Source organism: Microcaecilia unicolor, chromosome 3 (genome assembly GCF_901765095.1).
Source record: "Microcaecilia unicolor chromosome 3, aMicUni1.1, whole genome shotgun sequence".
Lineage (NCBI taxonomy): Eukaryota > Metazoa > Chordata > Amphibia > Gymnophiona > Siphonopidae > Microcaecilia > Microcaecilia unicolor.
Genome location: NC_044033.1, coordinates 226,816,589 through 226,837,113, shown reverse-complemented (window position 1 = coordinate 226,837,113; position 20,525 = coordinate 226,816,589). Strand labels below are relative to the sequence as shown.

At 42.7% G+C, this 20,525-nt stretch overlaps 1 protein-coding gene across 7 annotated transcripts in view; it reads left to right on the top strand.

Annotated features, from left to right (window-relative positions):
• LOC115466340 (butyrophilin subfamily 1 member A1-like) overlaps nucleotides 1-20,525 on the top strand; it is a 331,994-nt gene that overhangs the window by 11,412 nt on the left and 300,057 nt on the right. For all 7 annotated transcript variants that reach the window (XM_030197528.1, XM_030197527.1, XM_030197526.1 and 4 more), the window contains exon 3: nucleotides 8,888-9,235. In XM_030197528.1, coding sequence (XP_030053388.1) covers nucleotides 8,888-9,235 — 348 coding nt within the window. The remainder of the gene's footprint in view (nucleotides 1-8,887; nucleotides 9,236-20,525) is intronic.

Below are 20,525 nucleotides of genomic sequence, written 5' to 3'. Positions count from 1 at the left end.
TCTCAAGCTGTTTATAAATGCTTTCTTCTATGAATGGCACAATATCCTCTCCATTTCCAGATATTCCCTCAGCAGCTTTCTTCTGTGAATGGCACAATATCCTCTCCATTCCCAGATACACCCTCAGCAAACAACCCGTAAAAGCCTTCGCCATGATTTTCTTCCGTGAACACCGATGAAAAATATTTGTTTATCACGTTCACTTTATCCTCATCACTCTCCACATAGCCATTCTCAGTCTACCAATTCCTTCTCCTTTCCCCAATATATCTGAAAAGGTCTTGTTACCTCTCAATATCTTTAGCCATGTTTTCTTCCTCCCACACTTTTGCTAGCCGTATTTCTCTCTTCGCTTCTTTGAGTTTAATCCGATAATCTTGTCTGTGATCCTCTTGTTGCATTCTTCTGTATTTTTTGAATGACGCTCTTTTGCCTTTATTTTTTCAGCCACTTGTTTAGAGAACCATATAGGCTTCCTCCTTCTCTTGTTTTTGTTTACTTTTCTTGTGTAAAAATCAGTTGCCATATTTATAGCAATTTTCAGTTTGGACCACTGCGCTTTCACTTCATCCATGCCTACCCATGCCATCAATTCCTTCTTCAGGTATTCCCTCATTTTACCAAAATCAGTATGTCTGAAATCCAGTACTTGGAGTTTGTATGTCCTCACATCGTTTTTGCTGTTATATCAAACCATATCTTGTGATGATCACTATTAAATAGGTGTGCACCCACACAGACATTGGAAACACTTCCTTCATTTGTGAGCACTAGATCCAGTATTGACCCTTCCCTCATGGGTTCCATCACTATTTGTCTGAGCAAGGCACTTTGACAGATATCCACAATCTCTCTACTTCTTTCTGATTCAGCTGGCAGGATGTTCCAATCCACATCAGGCAAGTTGAAATCTCTTAACAATAGCACCTCCCCTTTCATACCAAGCTTTTGAATATCTTTTATCAGATCCTTGTCCAGCTTCTCCATGTGTGCTGGAGGTCTTTAGATAACACCCATGTGGATACAGGTTCCATCTTCTCTTTCCAGGACAATCCATATAGCTTCTTCCTTTCCCCAGGTTCCCCTCAGTTCTGCCGCTCTGCTATTGTTTTTCACATACAATACCACTCCTCGACCTCTTTGTCCATTTAGAGCCACTTTGGCAGTAACATCATATATTGAATAGAAAGATATGCCTGATAGAGTGTAAGCGGCTCACATCTGTACTTAGAACATAAGAATAGCCATACTTGCTCAGACCAAGTATGGCTAATGGTCCGTCTAGCCCAATATCCTTTTTTCAACAGTGGCCAAGCCAGGTCACAAGTACTTGGCAGAAACCCAAAAAGTGGCGGCATTCCATGCTACCAATCCCAGGGCAACTAGTAGCTTCCCCATGTCTGTCTCAATAGCAGACTATGGACTTTTTCTCCAGGAACATGTCCAAAGCTTTTTTTTTTAAACCAGATACTACATCCTCCGGCAAAGAGTTCCAGAGCTTAACTATTCAGTGAGGGAAAAATATTTCCTCCTATTTGTTTTAAAAATATTACCTTGTAACTTGAGTGTCCCTAGTTTTTGTACTTTTGGAAGAGAAAATTGATTCACTTCTACTCATTCTACACCACTCAGGATTTTGTAAACCTCAACCATATCTCCCCTCATCCATTTCTTTTCCAAGCTGAAAAGCCCTATCCTCTTTAGCCTTTCCTCATATGAGAGGCATTCCATCCCCTTTATCATTTTGGTTGCTCTTTGAATCTTTTCTAATTCCACTATATCTTTTTTGAGATACTGCAACCAGAACTGAACACAATACTCAAGATGAGGTCGCATCATGGACCGATACAGAAGCATTATAGTATTATTGGTCTTATTTACTATTCATTTCCTAATAATTCCTAGCATCCTTTTTGCTTTTTTTGGCCGCTGCCACACACTGAGCAGAAGATTTCAGTGTATTATCTACAACAACACCTAGATATTTTTCTTGGGTGCTAACCCCCAAGGGGAACCCTAGCATCAGGTAACTATGATTCAGATCATTCTTTCCAATGTACATTACTTTGCATTTGTCTACATTAAATTTCATCTGCTATTTGGATACCCAGTCTTCCAATTTCCTAAGGTATTCCTGCAATTTTTCACAATCCATACGTGTTTTAGCAACCTTGAATAGTTTGGTATCATCTGCAAATTTAATCACCTCACTCTTCATTCTGATTTCCATATCATTTATAAATATATTAAATAGCACCGGTCCCAGTATTGATCCCTGCGGCACTCTACTGTTCACCCTCCTCCATTGAGAGAAATGAACATTTAACCCTACCCTCTGTTTTCTCTCCAATAACCAGTTCCTATTGCCTCCTATCCCATGACTTTCAGATTTTCTCAGGAGTCTCTCATGAGGAACTTTGTCAAAAGTATTCTGAAAATCTTCCAAAAGACTCTGAACGTTCATGGAGTACAAGGCAGAGAGATCAGATAGCAGATTCACCCCCCCCCCCCCCAGATATTTTAGGATCTGCTCCTCCCAAGTCAATGGAAAGGTCCCCACTCAAGAGGTCTGCACACCTGGGAAAACAGGAAGGGCCACCAGTTTTGATGTTGAGAGTAAATCCTGAGATATGTTCAGAGATAAGTGCTAAAAGACGTTCCAAGGCTAGCTGAGGAGTGGTTAACATCACAATCACGTCATCTGTAAAAGCCAATGCTTTGATTTCTTTGGTGAAAATCTACACCCCTGGAATCATAAGGTCAACGTTAATCCGCCTCAACAGCAGCTCCCAGCAAAGAAAAAATAATAACGGTGATAGGGGCAATCCTTGGTGAGTGCCTCGCTGAATGGAAAAGGTCCACATCTGGACTCCATTGACCAGGATCTGGGCTTCAGGATTCTTACAGAGTGCCTGAATTGCAGCAACCCCCCCCCCCCCCCCCCCCCCCCCCCCGTTTATGCCTACCCTGGTCAATACCTCAAACAAATGCTCCAAGCGCACATTATCAAAGACTTTCTCTGCATCTAAGCTTACAGCCAATGATGGAATCCTCAGGGCCTTACAATGGGACATAGCTGTAAAGATTTTCTGTACATTCTGTACTGACTGATGAGCCCCTCACAAATCCCATCTGCGCTTCACTCACTAGCATAGGCAAATAAACTGCAAGCCGATCAGCCAAACGTTTAGCCAGACGTTTATTGTCCAAGTTAAGTCCTAGACCACTTCGGTATTGATGGAAACATACTTAGTTGGATCAAGGGTGTCCTAACCACCAGAACATACCAAGTGAAATCAAACTCAAACATTTCTTCACCGTGGAAAGCCGACTGCGGAGTACCTCAAGGATCACCACTATCACCGACCCTTTCAACCTAATGATGACACCACTAGCCAAGTCCTTATCCAGTAATGGCCTCAACCCATTCATCTTTGCAGATGACGTCACAATATATATACCATACAAAAATGACCTGCCAGAAATCACCACCGAAATCGAACTCAGTCTAAACGTCATGGACTCATGGACAAGCGCATTTCAACTAAAACTCAACACAGATAAAACACATTGCCTCATCCTCTCATCCCAATACAACACGTACAAACCCACAAGTATAAACACTCCAGACCACACCCTCCCTATTGCAGACAGCCTGAAAATCCTCGGCGTCACTATCGACCTAAACCTTACACTTGAGAGCCAAGTTAAATCTACAACTAAGAAAATGTTCAACGCAATGTGGAAACTCAAACGCGTGAAACCTTTCTTCCCGAGGGAAACATTTCACAGCATGATACAATCAATGGTACTAAGCCATGCAGATTACTGCAATGGAATCTATGTGGGATGCAAAGAAGAACTCATAAAGAAACTTCAGACCACTCAAAATACAGCATCCAGGCTTATATTTGGCAAAGCATGATTCGAAAGCGCCAAACTACATAGAGAAAAACCACACTGGCTACCAATCAAAGAACGTATCCCTTTCAAAATCTGCACCTTGGTCCACAAAATCATCTATGGCACAGCCCCAGGATACATGACAGACCTCTTAGACCTACCAATAAGAAACACAATCAGATCAACACGAACATACCTCAACCTCCACTACCCAAGCTGCAAAGGACTCAAATACAAATCAACCTACGGATCCAGCTTCTCCTATATAAGCACACAAATGTGGAACGCATTACCAAAAGCCGTGAAAACCATGTACGACCACCTGAACTTCCGGAAAGCACTAAAAACCAACCTGTTCAAAAAGGCATACCCATCCAACCCAACCTAAGTGCCTAAACCTCACAACACAATGAAACCAAAGCTCACAACAGACTCTATGCAACTTCCCCTCTACGATTCCCCAATGTTCCTATAGCACATGAACCTTATTCGTCTACTACAACTGTCTGTATTTGTTTCACTACAGGAAATGGCGATTGCCTCTATGGTATTATGTAAGCTATATTGGGCCTACAAATAGGTGGGAAAATGTGGGATACAAATGCAACAAATAAATTAAAAAAAAAATGAACTAAATGAGTCTTTAGGAATTTGCTTTCTCCAGGGGATAAGAGAAATAAGGGTCACATTATCATGAAGAAGAAAAGTTCCCTTCGTCACTACCACCTGAAAATAGTCCTAAAGAGGACCCAAGATTTGTCCCTGTATGCCATCCATCCCAGGGGCAGCCCTAGTCAAGAGATTTGCTTGCTCCCTGCCCCAACATCAGCATAGAGGGTTTCGAAGTATGCGTGAAATATATCTGTGATCTTATCGCTATGCGTGATTAGCATTCCTGAAGCATCCTTCAAGGCAGGTTCAGCTCGAGACCCAGCACTTAATTATTCTAGCCAAATGCCTACCCACCCGATTACCATATTTGAAAAATGTATATTTCTGGTAGATCAAACTACGGGTGGTTTGCTCATAGATTAGTGAGTTCAATGCTATCTGGGTAGATCCTAGGGTGTCTTTGGCCTCCCAAGATTTCGTTCGTATATAGGCCCATTTCACTTGTCGCAACTAACCCTCCAAGTGTACTATACTGGCTGCCAACTTTTTCTTCCACGCACTAGTGTAGGAGATGTTGTCCCCCTGCAATACTGCTTTCACAGTATCCCAAAATAGGTTGGATGTTGCGTATTAGTGGTGAGAGAACCACCCACCAGTCCTGCACATGCTTAAAAAAATCAGAGCTCTTGGCCAGATATACAGGAAAGCACCACCCCTGGGAAGCCCGGTGACATCTAGGCACTTCCAAGTCTATCCACACAACTGAATGATCAGATATCATTTCAGGATCAACTTCTGCTGAGTGAACCAATGCAAACAAGCCTTGCTTCATAAATATGTAATCAAGCTAAGACAGAGTACCATGTGCCTGGGAGTCATGAGTGTAGTCTTGTTCCCCGAGGTGAAGGAGATGCCAGGTGTCCACTACCCCCAAGGCATTCCCAAAAGAGGAAAGAACACCTGTTTCTGGGGGTCCCCAGCCTTGCAAGCCTGTTGCAGACATGCTGGCCTCTTCAAGATGCATGACCAGATTCGTATCTCCTACTATCACTAGGTCAGCTTCATTTTAAGGGAATAAACGTTTGATCGTTGGGGGTAACAGGATCTATCAAATGGTGTAGGGCCATATGCCACCAAGATATAGATGTCTCTGCCATGTACCTTCAGGAGAAGATACCTCCCATGTTCATCTTTAAAGGCCACCTAGGCAGAGTAAACAATGTTTTTCTGATGAGAATGGGCACACACAGACACACCCTGGCGTCCCCCAGACAAGGCATAAAACACATCCCCTACCCAGAGATGCCTGAGTTTTTGGTGCTAAGCTTCTGTGAGTCTGGTCTCCTGGAGACATGCCACATCCACTCCTCTGCAGTTCAGGGCAGTCAAGATTTTAGCTCATATCACTGGTGAGGTCACATTGCCCACATTCCAGGTCGCAATCTGACAGTTAGATGCGCTTATGGTGGTCACCAGTCAAAGTACTCAGCATCCTCTTAATATCATACTAGAGACTCAGAATGCCCAGCCACCACTCTAAATCCCACTTTCTGGATGATTCCTCCTTCCATACCACCCTACCAATTCCCCTCAACTTCCCCTGACATTCTCTCCAAAATCCTCCCTTCCCCTGCCCACCCCTCCCTTCCACCCCGCTTCATCCCACAATATCATCCACTGCATGTCTAAGCAGTAGAAATTGGAAACCACTAAGGATGCCAGGGGTCCCACAGCCAATCACCCAGCTCAAAAACATGAGAAGTCTTTAACAAGATGTAACATTAAAGAAAGTCCACTTTGAAAGCACACAATCTTCAGAATTTTTCTGTTTATCCCCAAGGTTGTGGCACGATCTACCGAACTATATTAGATCAAAAACCTAATTTTAAAAATTTCAAATCCTGTTTAAAAACACATTTTTATGAATTGGCCTATGGTTCCATAAATTCCTGACTTTTGAACTAGTAGTTTGTAAGACTGAAAGGCAGTCTGCTTGTCAGCCTTTTTATATTTCTTTTACCCCCATCCCTGGCTTTTTATTTATTCTCTTTTGAGTGACTGTGTTACCTGTCCTATCTATAAATTGGCATTCTTTTCCTGACCTATTTACTTTTAATGGCATTGTAAACCACCACGGATCAGTTTCTGGTAAGTGGTATAACAAACTACGTAGTACATTTTAAAACAAATTAGAGAGCATATTTCTTCACTTAACATATAATCAACTGTTGAATTTGTTGCCAGAGAATGTGGTGAAAGCAGTTAGCAGGGTTTTAAAAAAAGGTTTGGACAAGTTATGATGACCCATCTCATTCGAATGGCGATCCAGGCCCTCCTCCAAGCGGCTGCCATCGAGCTTGTTCCCCCGGCAGAGCTCAACCAAGGTTTCTACTCTTGTTATTTCCTCATCCCAAGAAAACAGGAGAATTCAGACCCATCCTGGACCTCCGAGACCTCAACAAATGCATCCTGAGGGAAAAGTTCCAAATGCACTCTCACTGATCTGGAAGAACGATTGGCTAGCCTCCATGGTCCTCCAGGATGTGTACACTCACATTCCAGTCCACAAATCCCACAAAAAACAAGAGAGCATATTCTCCTTACCATATTGGCAATGCCCTAGTTGCCATGTTAGTTACACAACCATTCTTGTTTCCTTTCTCATTGTTTGGCCCACCATGTGGGCCTTAATAAAGTTCAGCAAAACCAGAGCTTGATGTCTCGCTTAATTCCTTCCCTTTCCCCGCAATCTCATCCTACCATAGCGGGCTTTCGAAGGGGCCCATCTAATGGGCAAAAATATCTGGCCCCTTCTCACCCCCTCAGCTGGAGAGTCACCAGTGTGTGACTGAATGCTTGTCCATGGAGAAAGCGGAGCTACTTACCTGTAATGGGGGTACTCCATGGACAGCAGGATAAGTCTCCTCCCCAATGGATGAGACCACGGAACCAAGCTGGAGACACCTGGAGGGGAGATAGCTCCACAGGGACTTATATAGTGGGCAAGTACAGCATGCTCAGAGGGAGCCTTCCAAAAGCTTTCCTCTGAGCTCTGGAAGAGTATAATCCATTTCCGGGTTCATCGGGTGATGTCACCTTTTAGTAAATTTAGCCCTGATTGTAAGTCTTCTGAGGCAGGAATCTATCTGAATTTATAACTAGCTTTGTACATAGAGTTGGAAAGGTGGGTGATGAAATCTAAATAAGGTTTCTGTAACTGAATGAGTTATCAGCATCAGGATCAGGGAGTGACTCTTGCCATCTCTGGGATAGGTTTTTCTACCTCTGGGAACCATAAGAATGTAAAAACTTAAGAATTGCCATACTGGATCAGAGCAGTGGACAATCCAGGTAACAAATACCTGGCAGAATCCCTAAAAGTAGCAAGATTCACGATACTTACCTCAGGGATAAACAGTGACTTTCTCCAGGTTTACCTTAATAACTGTGTATGGACTTTTACTCCTGGAACTTACTCAAACCTTTTTAAAATGCAGCTATCTTAACTGCTTTACCACATCATCTGGCAATGAATTCCAGAGCTTGGGTTGAGTGTTGAGTGAAAAATATTTTCTCCTATTTGTTTTAAATGTGTGTAACCTCATGGTGTGTCCCCTACCTTTGTACTTCCTGAAAAACAATTAATTTACATTTGTAAGTTCCAGACCACTCAGGATTTTGTACAACTTTATCATATCTCCCCTCAGCCATCTCTTTTCCAAACTGAGGAGCCCCAACCTCCCCAACCTTTCCTCATGTGAGAGTCATTCCACCACTTAATCATGTTGGTCGCAGTTCTCTCTATTTTTTCTAATTCTGCTATATCTTTTTTGAGATTCAGCAACCAGAATTATGCGCAATACTGAAGGTGCAGTTGCACCATGGAGTGATACAAAGGCATTATGATGTCTTTGTTTTATTCTTTATTCTTTTCCTAACAATTCTGTTTGCTTTTTTGGTTGCTGCAGCACACTAAGCAGAGGATTTAAGTGTACTGTCCACGATAACACCTAGATCCTTTTCCTGGGCAGTGACTCCCGTATAGCTGTAATTTGGGTCATTGTTCCCTATGTGCTTCAATCTGTATAGATCCACATTAAATTTCATCTGTCATTTAGATGCCATCTTCCAGTCTTGCATGGTCCTTCTACAGTTTCTCACAATCCGCATGACAGGATTCCTACAATCCAAGATAAACACTTGGAAGGTTATCCAGTTTGTAAGAAGAGTTTATTGGTCATTTTCATTCCCCTGCCTCAAGGCCCTTGTAACTAGTGTAGACTGTTATATCTCTTTACATGCCTCAGCAATCAGACCCATAATCTCCATTGCTAATTAATGTCTTTCCATTTGTTTTTAATATAATTTGCAGAACACTTTGAAGTCATTGGCCCTGATCAACCAGTGGTTGCTGTTCTGGGTGAAGATGCTGAGTTATCCTGCCACCTCTCCTCAGTCCTCAGTGCTGAACACATGGAGGTGAGGTGGTTCCGATCCAGATTCAACTTAGTCGTGCACCTGTATGAGAATGGGAAGGATCAGAATGAGCATCAGATCCCAGAATACAGAGGCAGGACAGAGCTGATCAGAAATTACATTTCATGTGGCATCGTGTCACTGAGGATACAGAATATTGAGCCTGATGATGAAGGAAGTTACTCGTGTTTCTTTCAATCTGATCTGTCCTATGGAGAAGCAACATTGGAGCTGAAAGTAGCCCGTAAGTGAAAGATTTCATTCTCTTCTGACTTTCTATCTTGTCTGTGTTCAGTGTAAGATTGACTAAAAGACATAAGTAGCTTTTATGGCTACATTGCCATAATGCAGATACACTGCAGGACTCACTGATATTACACATATATTGTTAAGGAAAGAGGCAGAGAAGTGATAGGAGAGATTAAGTGTGGCTAGTGAGCTCAGACACAAGGGCAGACAGGTACAAAAAACACTGAACAGCTGACCAGGAGTCAGATCTAGACATATTACAGGCTGAAAGTAGGGGATAAAATGCTATCTCATGTATCTTCCCTTATAAGAGATCCTTATAAGAGGATGGGATAGGGCAGAAACGACTCAACCATGTGGACGCCCCTCACAATTACGCACTATGGCAATTTACTGCATAATTATAGAATAGAATATAGGCACTATACTGCCCTGTATGCGAATAAGTAAACACTGACACACATGGATGGCACTATTCTATAAATTTACATGTGCAATCAGTGTGTAAATTTTAGCACTCTGTTAGAGAAAGAGGTAGGAGGAGGCTTTATTGCAAAGGACACCACACTACTGTATTGTGGATACACTGCAGGACTCGCTTAGATTTACTATCCCGCCTATCAAATCAGGTGTCTAGGCGGCATACAGGCTAAAAACAAAAAATGAGCTAACATGCATGTACGGACAATACAAGACACAAGAGGAAAGAGGGCAGAACTACAATATCTTAATAGGAAAGAAGGAAGGGAGCATTAAAACTCACTGTCAGTCAGACTCATCCTCCGCAGCAGTGGAATGGGGAGTGTATAAAGAGGATTTTGGAGAACGCATCTAGGAATAGGAAAGTCTTAAGCTTCTTTTTGAAACTTTGAAGGGAAGTGTGGTGACAAAGTTTCTGTGGAAGCCTGTACCAGTGTTCTGGGCCCTGTACGGAGAAAATAGCTTTCCTAGTATGTTTGTGTACAATGACGCGAAAAGATGGTATTACTAGAAAATGTTTGAGTGGATGATTGGAGTAGTCTCTGGCTGGTGTATGGAACCAGTAGCCAGCAAAGATTTGGTAGGTCTTATAGACCAGCAGCAGAATTTTAAATATAATGGGGCAATGGGAGCCAGTGGGCGGCTTTAAGGAGTGGGGTCACGTGATCAAATTTCTTTTTTCCAGTTATTAGTTTTATAGCTGTATTTTGGATTATCTTTAAGTGTCTAGTGTCTGTAGCTTTGAGACCTAGGTATAATGAGTTGCAATAGTCTAGTCTGCTAATCACAAAGGAGTGTATAAGGATGTTAATGGCTTGCGGATCAAGGAATGGACGAACGGATCTAATCTGTTTGAGTCTATACAAGCAGTTCTTGATGTGCGAAATCTGTTTGCAGAATGTAAGAGATTCATCTAGGTAAATGGCCAAGTATTTTAGTGGATTGCACTTGCAGAGCTTGTGTAGAGTTAAGGAGAATGGGATGTGTGAGTATACCATTTGCAAAGTTGGAAAAGAGAAGAAAAATTGATTTTCTAGGATTAAGTATAAGCTTATTGTGGGACAACCACTCGATTATTTGTACAAGCTTATGATTTAGTGATTAAATCATGTGAGTATCTGTTGAGTCAATATGATGTAGAAATTGTATATCATCTGCGTATACGAATGCTATGAAATCTAGGGATTGAACGAGTGTTAGTAATGGGGCTAAAAAAATATTGAACAAGGTCAGAGAAAGGATTGATCCTTGTGGAACACCTGAATTGAAAGTAAATGGCTTTGATTTCAGGTCTTTGACATAAGATTGTATATGAGCGGTCGGAGAGGAAAGATTTGAACTGGTTGAGTGCTTGGTCTCGAATCCCTATTTGAAAAAGCCCATCTAACAACAGATTGTGATCTACCAAATTGAATGCTGCTGAGAAGTCGAGCGAGAGTAGGTTAGTTGATTTATTGTGATCTAATTGACAGCGAATGTGAGTTGTGATGTCTAGCAGGGCAGTTTTGGTACTATGATGTTTTCTAAATACTGTCTGATTTGGATGAAGAGTTTTAGTTTTTTAAAGGAAATCTTGAAGCTGTGTGTGAATGGTGGTTTTTTGCAATTTTTATAAGAAAAGGAAGGTTTGCTATGGGGCGATAATTCCCCTTGTCCAAGAGAGGCTTGGATGGGTCTTTTAGCTTAGGCCTTAGGATAGCTTATTTTCATGCCTCCGGGACTATACCTGAAGAAAGGGAAGAAGTAATCATTTGTGAGATGTAAGGGCCTAGCTCCTGGGCAGAGTTTTTTTTAATGAAAGTGGAAGGGATAGGGTCTCAAGGGGCAATAGTGGCTTTCATTCCTTTCATTATGGTGTCTAGCTGAGATTTGGATGGGGTATGAAATCCATTGAGTAGGCTGAGCGATAGATGAGGTTGTGAAGTAGGGCTATGTGACATAGTTGATAATGTATGGGCGAAGGTGCTACGTTGAACAGTGATTTTATCTTTGAAATAGTCCACAAGATCTTGGCTGGAGGGGAGTGTAGAGGGGTGAGGTGCAGTTAATGATTTCAGTGTTTGATAAAATATAGCTGTGTTTGGTGCTTTAGCTATCTTAGAAGAGTAAGGAAAGAGACAGAGAAGTGATAAGATTAAGGCCCCCAATGCTCTCAAGTCGCCATTAAATGCTGCAGTAGCTGTTGAATTTACCAATTTCTAAACAGCGACCAATGATAAAAGAAAATTGCATGCAAATGAGATGCATGGAAAATCTGCAAGTGGCTTGGTAGGGAAAGCGCTTAGCACATGTGCAGAACAGTCTCTCTGTAAGAGTCTATGTTCTGTGCTTACCCAGGAATCATTTTGTCCCACTGCTCCTTTCCCCTGCAGTGCTCAGCTTAGTTGCTTTCCCTATGGCTCCCCCCTCCCCGGCCAATTTTGCTGGTGTGCTTGGGAATCTCCTCCTTGTTTAAGCCCCCCCAGCTGACATCATAGGGGCATTCCCCACCCGATAGACTGTCTGCTTTTGTTTCTCCGCCCCTCTAAGCTGTTTCTGCTCTCCAACACTGTTTTGCTCCTCCTGGTATTGAAAAATGCAAGAAGACTGCACACAATGAAGCTCCAGACCCACCGTAGGTGCTCCTTTCTGTGAATCGCACTGAATGCTCATTGTAATACTAATGAGTTTCCTGTAATACATTTGCATAGGATTCTTAGTAGCTGCTATGGCAGATGGTTAAAGTCCCGCAAAACCCCTTTGTGCATTAGACACTACATAACATTTGTTTTAGACCGGCTACAACAGATCTAAAGCAAACATTGCAACCATGGTAAACTTTGTGCATCGGCCCTTTAGTGTGGATAGTGAACTCAGGTTTGGCACAAGGGTAGACAGGTACAATAAACTCTGAACAGGACAGTGCTGCCTAACAGTGCGGCACCTAGCAGGGCCCTGCCACTCAGCATCCTGCCTAAGGCGCAAGCCTTAGTGCGGCACCTGGTTCAGTACCTGGGTTATTGAGATTATATTGCCAGATCTGATTGATTTTAGGTTGTTTTTTGGTTTTTCTTTTCTGTTTTGTATTTCTAGTGGAGATGGAATGGTTTCCAATATGGATTGGTTTATTTGGATTACGATTGGTTACTTTTATCAGGTAGGCTTGGATTTTGTTAGTAAGGCCAGCTCTATATTTTATGGTTACAGTAGATCCAAGCAGTTTATTTTAAATCATAGGCACTTGGGGGCGCTGTGGAGCACTGACAGTGATGGCAGTATAATTACTGAGCTCCTGATGACTCCCGCATTAAATTGAAATATCATCTCAATCCATGCAGCAATGTAACCTTTTTTCTTTAACATTAACCTTCGATCCAGCTTACTGACATGGCTTCTGGTAAAAATAGCAAACGACATAGAACTAGTTTCTCCACAAAAAGACACCTCAGATAAGACTGAAGATTCTACTACAGCCACCATATTGGAAGAGATTCGTGCTCTCAAAGACTTAATATCAGAGACTAAAGAGGATCTAAATGACACTAAGGAGGATCTATCAACGATAAAATCAGACTTATCCCTATTAAATTCCAAAGTGATCATGCTAGAAACAAAACAGGGAGTAGTGGATGAAAACATAAAAATGCTGCAAAAGACAAATTAAGATGATATCATAGCTTGAGTGGGAAATGGAAGACAGCAACAATAGAGTGAGGAGGAATAACGTCCGTCTCCTGGGCCTATTTGAAAATGCAGAAGACACAGATCCTATACAAATTTCGGAAAAATTCATACCTAATATATTAGGTCTCCAGTTCTCCAAGGACTTTGAACTGAAGCAAGAGCACCAAGTACTGACTCAAAGTGGGCCAAAAAATAAATATCTGCAGCCCATTGTGATGCAGCAGACATATTACAACGGGCTCATCTCCCTGTTCCAGTGACATTCGAAAGTCAGGTGCTACAGTTAATGCTGGACCTCTGCAAAGCTACAGTCAATGTAAGAAAACAATTCTTGGCATACCGACCTAAATTAAAAGAAATAAACACTAGAAACGGCCTCTTCTTCCCAGCTCGAATGCACTTAACATACAACAATGTTACAAAAGATTTTTACTCTACCAATGCTTTGAATTCATGGAAGAAATCGCTCCCTGCAAGGCTGATGCAAGTTAACTTTTTATTACTTTACATTGCATGAGTAATCCTTATATACTTTCTTCAACCAAACCAGCGTTTTACGAACATACATTTATACGTTTACTGCATGTCTGCTTACTTCTCCATATCAGATCATGGCTGCCACAATGATATAAGTGCTCACTTGATTCTAAGGTGACAGTCATATTACTAGTTTTCTTATGTATATCATATATTTGCATCATATATATTATATTATTGTTGATCTTTCAATGTTAACACTATTCACATCATTATTATTGGATTCAGTGAAGGGTTGCTGTCCTTCCAGGTCGCCACGTCTCATGGTTAGAACATACTGTGCTTGTATGTTCTCTGTGGGAGAGGAGGAGTGGCCTAGTGGTTAGGGTGGTGGACTTTGGTCCTGAGGAACTGAGTTCAATTCCCAGCACAGACAGCTCCTTGTGACTCTGGGCAAGTCACTTAACCCTCCATTGCCTGCCACATTGAGCCTGCCATGAGTGGGAAAGCACAGGGTACAAATGTAACAAAAATAAATAAAAATTTTCTGCACAATGCTCTGTTTTTTTTTGTATTTGTACTCAGTTTGTACATCACATTGTCTTTAATCCACTGCCTCAGTTAAGAACACTAGCCAAATTTCTCAACATGCCTGTTAATATTGCATACCTTTGATGTTACATGACTGTCACTATCATATCCCTTAATGTTAAGGGTTTTAACAATTCTATTAAAAGGAAATAATTGTTGAACTCCTTGACCAAGCATTCTCCAGATATTGTCTTTTTCCAAGAGACACACTTATCAGAGTATGAATCTGCCAAATTAAAAACTAATTGGTCTCTCCCTCCACTTTTTTTCTGCAGTTGATGGTAAATGGCAGTTATTTAAACTAGATAGTCATGCATATGTATGAACTCCTCGTTTGACTTTATTTCATTGAATTATTTTTATAATTAATACGTAAATATAATGTAGTTTTAAACAGTGTCGGATCATGATGTTTTAAAATATTTTATTAGTTCAAGTTTTATAAATGTATTTTTCACCATAAGATCAGGATAAATATATATGTAGAGGTATTGATGTTTCATCAGACTGACCTATATCTTTCGCTTGTCATTATTTGATAGTTATTACTTTTTATTGTTTGGTGTTTCTCTGTCCATAATATCTGCCTACATATTTATAATATATTATGAATTTAAAACAATTTTTTCATATAATTTATCATTATAAATCTACAGATGTGCAATACTATTATGAATGTCCATATATGTTTGGCTATATATTTCATAATGGCAGATATATTATTTGATATCTCTTAATATTATGTTAAAAAAAATTTTTTTAATTTGTCCTGTTTTTTGTAGAAAGTTGTTTGTGACCCCTGAGGCAGGAGGTTTGGCGCCGAAACACAGACCGTGTCGGGTCCTTGATATGAATATTCTGAATAAACTGTTTCTTGATATTATCTCCCTATTGGTTTGCACATTTGTCAGCCTCTACTTTTGCTGTTTTGCTTTGATTCTCCGTGGAGGCTCCTCCTGTTTTCTTGGATTTGCTTTAAAAAAAAGTGGTGTTGCCATCATTATCAGAAAGAGAACTAATATTAAACTGCTAACCTATGACAAAGATTCTATAGGTAGATGAGTAAAAGCAGTGGCGTAGGAAGGGGGGCGGTGGGGCGGTACACCCCGGGTGCATGCCACTGGGGGGGGTGTCGACTCCGCTGGTTCCCTGCTCTCTCTGTCCTGGAACAGGTTACTTCCTGTTCCGGGGTAGAGAGAACAGGGAATCAGTGGAGCCGATGCAGCTCCCAGCGACGTGCAGTTGGGGCGGAGAGGCCCTCCCACCTGTCCCCTTTCCTACGCCAGTGGTAAGAATGCGCTCCGGAGGGGGTGCGCAGCGGCGAACCGCCCCAGGTGTCAGCCGCCCTCGCTACGGCACTGAGTAAAAGCATCAGTGACTATAGATGATAAACCTTTAACTTTGTTAAATATTGATGCTCCAAATACCGATTGTCCTGATTTTTTTCTATGCTATTTTAGACATCATTAGTTCTGAGGGTGATAAGCCTATTGTGTTGAATGGGGACTTCAACGTAATACTTAATCCTAAATTAGATAGGAAATCCACCCCCACCGAGGTACTTCATTTGCCGTGTCTCCCTGCACCGATAAGGCATTGGCCTTAGATTTTCAAGTTGGCAGTACTGGGGGATGCATTGGAGGAGTAGAAGCAACACTGACCTGCTCCGGGCTCTGCTCCTTGTTGAAGAAGTCACTATCACAGATGGAAATTTCCTCCACATCTTCTGCAGTAGCCGCCAGTGTGGGTGAACTTGATCCTCTCCAGAAAACTGCCTCCGAGGAGCAGAAGATCCTCACACCTTGGAGGGGTGGTCTTTAAATATCCCAACTGTTCACCCCAACAGCCTTGCCTGTTCAGCACACTCTGGCCAATCCCCAATAACCTGACACTGAGTCTTTTAAATTCAGTGTTTCCTTCCCTGACCTACTTCTCTCCCTCATTTCCTTTCCCTTGATCCTGCTGCCGACGCTACCTCCCGGAAAATTCTACCCTGCCAGCCTCCATAGGCAAGTGGGCCGAGTGTTCTGTTAGGGTCTGCCTCAAGACTAGCTCCGGGGTTTGCTATGTACACAAATGTTTCAAAGAAACCCAAGACCAATCTCTGCAGCATATTACTGGAAATGCCCTTATCTTTGGGTTGAAAGGCATTTACTATTACCCTTTATCACGTCTCACTTAACCAGTTTCTAACCCAGTGACTTTAGGGCCTTTACCAAGAGTGCTCAGTTTCTTCATAAGTTGTCTATTGGGAACCATGTCAAAGACTCTGCTAAAATCTAAGTACACCACATCCAGCACTTTCCTCCAATCTAAATCTCTGGTCACCCAGTCAAAGAAATTAATCAGATTTGTCTAACAAGACCTACCTCTAATAAAGTCATGCTACTTGGAATCCTGAAATCCATTGGATTCCATAAATCTCACTATATTTGTTTAGCAGTGTCCCTATTATTCTCCGGGGACAAGCAGGCTGCTTGATCTCACATGTGGGTCGGCGTCCACGGCGGCCCAGGAAACGGCAAATTTTTTCAGAGCAAAAATTAAAAAATTTTGCCACAGCCTTCTGGCGCGTGAACCGTGCATGCGCAGATGAATTCCCGCCCGTTGTATTCCCGTTCAGTTTTTTTCTTTCCCACGGCGGAGAAATAGTGTATTTCGGTTTCATCTCTTCGTATTTTGGCCCAGGAAGAGCTTTCGACGATTTTCGTCGTTTAAAAAAACAAACAAACAAAAACTTTTACCTTCCCGTATTTTTCTTAGGTTTTTTTAGCCTTTTTTGTAAGTTTTCTTTCTTCTTCGAAGCGGCCGGGTATTACCCCTTTTCTTTTGAGCCTTTCTTCTTTCAGAGGCACAATCACGTCTTTTGATTTCGCCAAAGCCGCTTTTTCTTCCATGTCATCGAAGACACCCAGCGGCTTCAAATGTTGTACTCGGTGCAACCGGACCATCTCAGGTACCGATATCCACTCTTGGTGTATCCAGTGCTTTGGGCCCAACCATAGCCCAGCCGCTTGTAGTCTGTGTCTTCGTATGAAGAAACGGACCCAAGCGTCTCGAGAAGCCCAACGAGAGAAGCTTTTTGGGGCTCAGTCCGGTCCTTTGACATCGACATCGGTACCGACATCGAGGGACGCATCAATGTCAGGAGCGACGGTAATGGCAGCGGAATGACCAACTCATGCTGGGAGCAGTGAGGCATCGAGTGGGTCTCCACCTGTCTTGAGGCCTCCTGTTATGCAAGCCCTCCAGGACCGATCCTCATCGGACCTGGCCCCGATGAGACGTGAGGATTCCATGTCTTCCTCATCAGTACTGAGGAGTCTTGATGACGGGCGTCGAGCGAGGGCGAAGAAGCACCGTCATCATTCTCCTTCGACATACGGTGCCAGGAGCTCTGGGGTGTCGAGGGAATCAGCACCTGAGAAGCATTGGCGTCGGGAGGATCGCTCTCCCTCTATTCAGGAGGTGCCGATGCTTCGGTCTAGCAGCCCGGTACCTGCTCCCGAGCCTCGACAGATTCTGCCACCAGCAACTTTACCGACCCATGGTCAGTACTGAGGAGTCTTGATGACGGGCGTCGAGCGAAGGAGAAGAAGCACCGTCATCGTTCTCCTTCGACATACGGTGCCGGGAGCTCTGGGGTGTCGAGGGAATCGGCACCTGAGAAGTGTTGGGGTCAAGAGGATCGCTCTCCCTCTATTCAGGAGGTGCCGATGCATCGGTCTAGCAGCCCAGTACCTGCTCCCGAGTCTCGACAGATTCTGCCACCATTTTGGCGTGACACTGGCTATAGTTGAGGCACTGGATTGCTGATGTGTTGTCCAAATCTCATCTAGCGAAGTTGCCCTTTCAGGGGAAACTACTCTTTAGTGTGGATTTGGAGAAGATTGTTAAAGACCTGGGAGATTCCAAAGTCCAGTGACTACCTGAGGAAAAGCCTAAGCCTCCGTTTTTGAGAAGCATGGAGGTATAGACCAGAGAAAACTAGTGCTTCCACTCAAAGACCTTGCTTTTCTCAGACTTTGCCTTCCTTTTGAGGAGGCAAGAATCCCTTTTCCGCTTCCTCAAGAACATCTTCCTCTTCACAGCCCTTGCAATGATTTGGTCGAAGTTCACTCCTTGTACTCAGACATAGGTGGGCATCTTTCCTGCTTTCACAAGGAGTGGACCACCATTACTGCAGACCAATTGGGTCCTAAATATCATTCTCCATGGCTACAAGCTAGAATTTTCAAAGCTACTCACAGATCTTTTCATGCTGTCCCCTTGGGGCAGCTTCTCAAAGAGTTGGGCAGTTCTAACTACCTTAGCCTCTTTAAGGTAAGGGGGGGCATTGAGCCCACTCTTATAGCAGAGAGCGGCATGGCTTGATATGCCATCTATTTTGTCATCCCAAAGAAAGAAGACTCTTTTCATCCAGTTCTGGATCTCCAAGGGGATAACAAGTCTCTCAGAATGCTGCACTTCTGCATGTAGACTTTTCGTTCTGTCATAGCCTCAGTACAGGCAAGTGAGTTTCTCACCTCATTGGACCTCTTCATATCCCAATTTGGCCTCCTCACACAGGAAATGTCTCCAGTTTGTGATCCTGAGAGATCATTTTCAATTCAAGGCAGTGGCGTAGCCAGACAGCCAATTTTGGGTGGGCCTGAGCCCGAAGTGGGTGGGCACAAAATTTTCTCTCTGCCCCGCCCCTTCCTCCCCCTATTTCCCACCTCTCCCCCAGCACCTCCCAACTCAAAATAGAAACAGAAACACTTTAGCTCATGAGGAAAGTGACATCCGCTATGCACACTTCTCAAGCTATCATATTTCAGTTAAGATTCAAAATAAAATACCTTTTCTACCTTTGTTGTCTGGTCATTTTCTTTTTCCATCATGTTGATCCAGTTTCTCTTTTGAACTTTCCAATCTTTCTGCTATTTCTCCTTCAAGCAGCTGCTGTCCATTTGTCTTTTTCTCCTCTCTTGTTCCATTCCCTCACTTCACTTGCCTCTGACATATTGACCTTTCCATTTTAGCTCTTTCCTCTGTTTTTTTTCTTTTCTCTGTCCACCCAAATTTTATCCTAACCCCATTCCTTTGTTTTACTTTTCAGATACCTGTCAGATTTCCATTTCCTTTTTACACACTAGTTCTCCTATTCACCATCTCTCTACTTCCCCAGCCACCCATTCCCTTCCATCTTCAATCTATTCCCCATTACCATATTTCTTTCCCCTGTAATCACCATCCTCCTCACATTTATTTCCTTGCCACCCCTTTGGCCTCTCCCACATGGTTCCACCTTTCCCAGTGTCTCTCTCCCTCCACCCTTCTAGCCCAGCATCTGCTCCCTCTCTTCTCCCCACCCTTCACCCCCTCCCAGCATCTTCCTGTCACTTCTCTCTTTCGTCTTGCCCCCCTCTCCTGTGATCCAGTGTGACCAGAATTTCCCCCACCCATCCTGTTTCTTTCCATCCCTCCCCTCTCCCCCTTCGCAGCATCTCTCATCTCTCTCTTGGTAAAGAACAACGTGGATGCAGCAGCTCACAGGTTTGCTTGCTACTACTACTTATCATTTATAAAGCGCTACTAGACGTACGCAGCACTGTACACTTGAACATGAAGAGACACTGCTCAATAGAGCTTACAATTTAATTAGGACAGACAAACAGGACAAACAAGAGATAAGGGAATATTAAAGTAAGGATGATAAAATAAGGGTTCTGAACAAGTGAATAAGGGTTAGGAGTTAAAAGCAGCATCAAAAAGGTGGGCTTTTAACAAAGATTTGAAGACTGCCATCAAACCAGCTATCCTCTAAGGAAAAAAAACAACAGTATTAGGAATCACAATAGACCACAACCTCATATCTGACCAAATACCTGAAATAGTATTGAAAGTTTTCAAAACACTGTGCAGATTAAGAAGAATCAGAAGCTGCTTCTCCACCATGACATTTTGCTCCTGGTTCAATCACGTATCCTGTCCACACTGACTACTGTAATGGAATGTACATCGGATGCAAAGCCTTAAGCTTAAAGAAATGATAAACTGCCCAAAACACTGCAGCACGCCTGATATTTCAG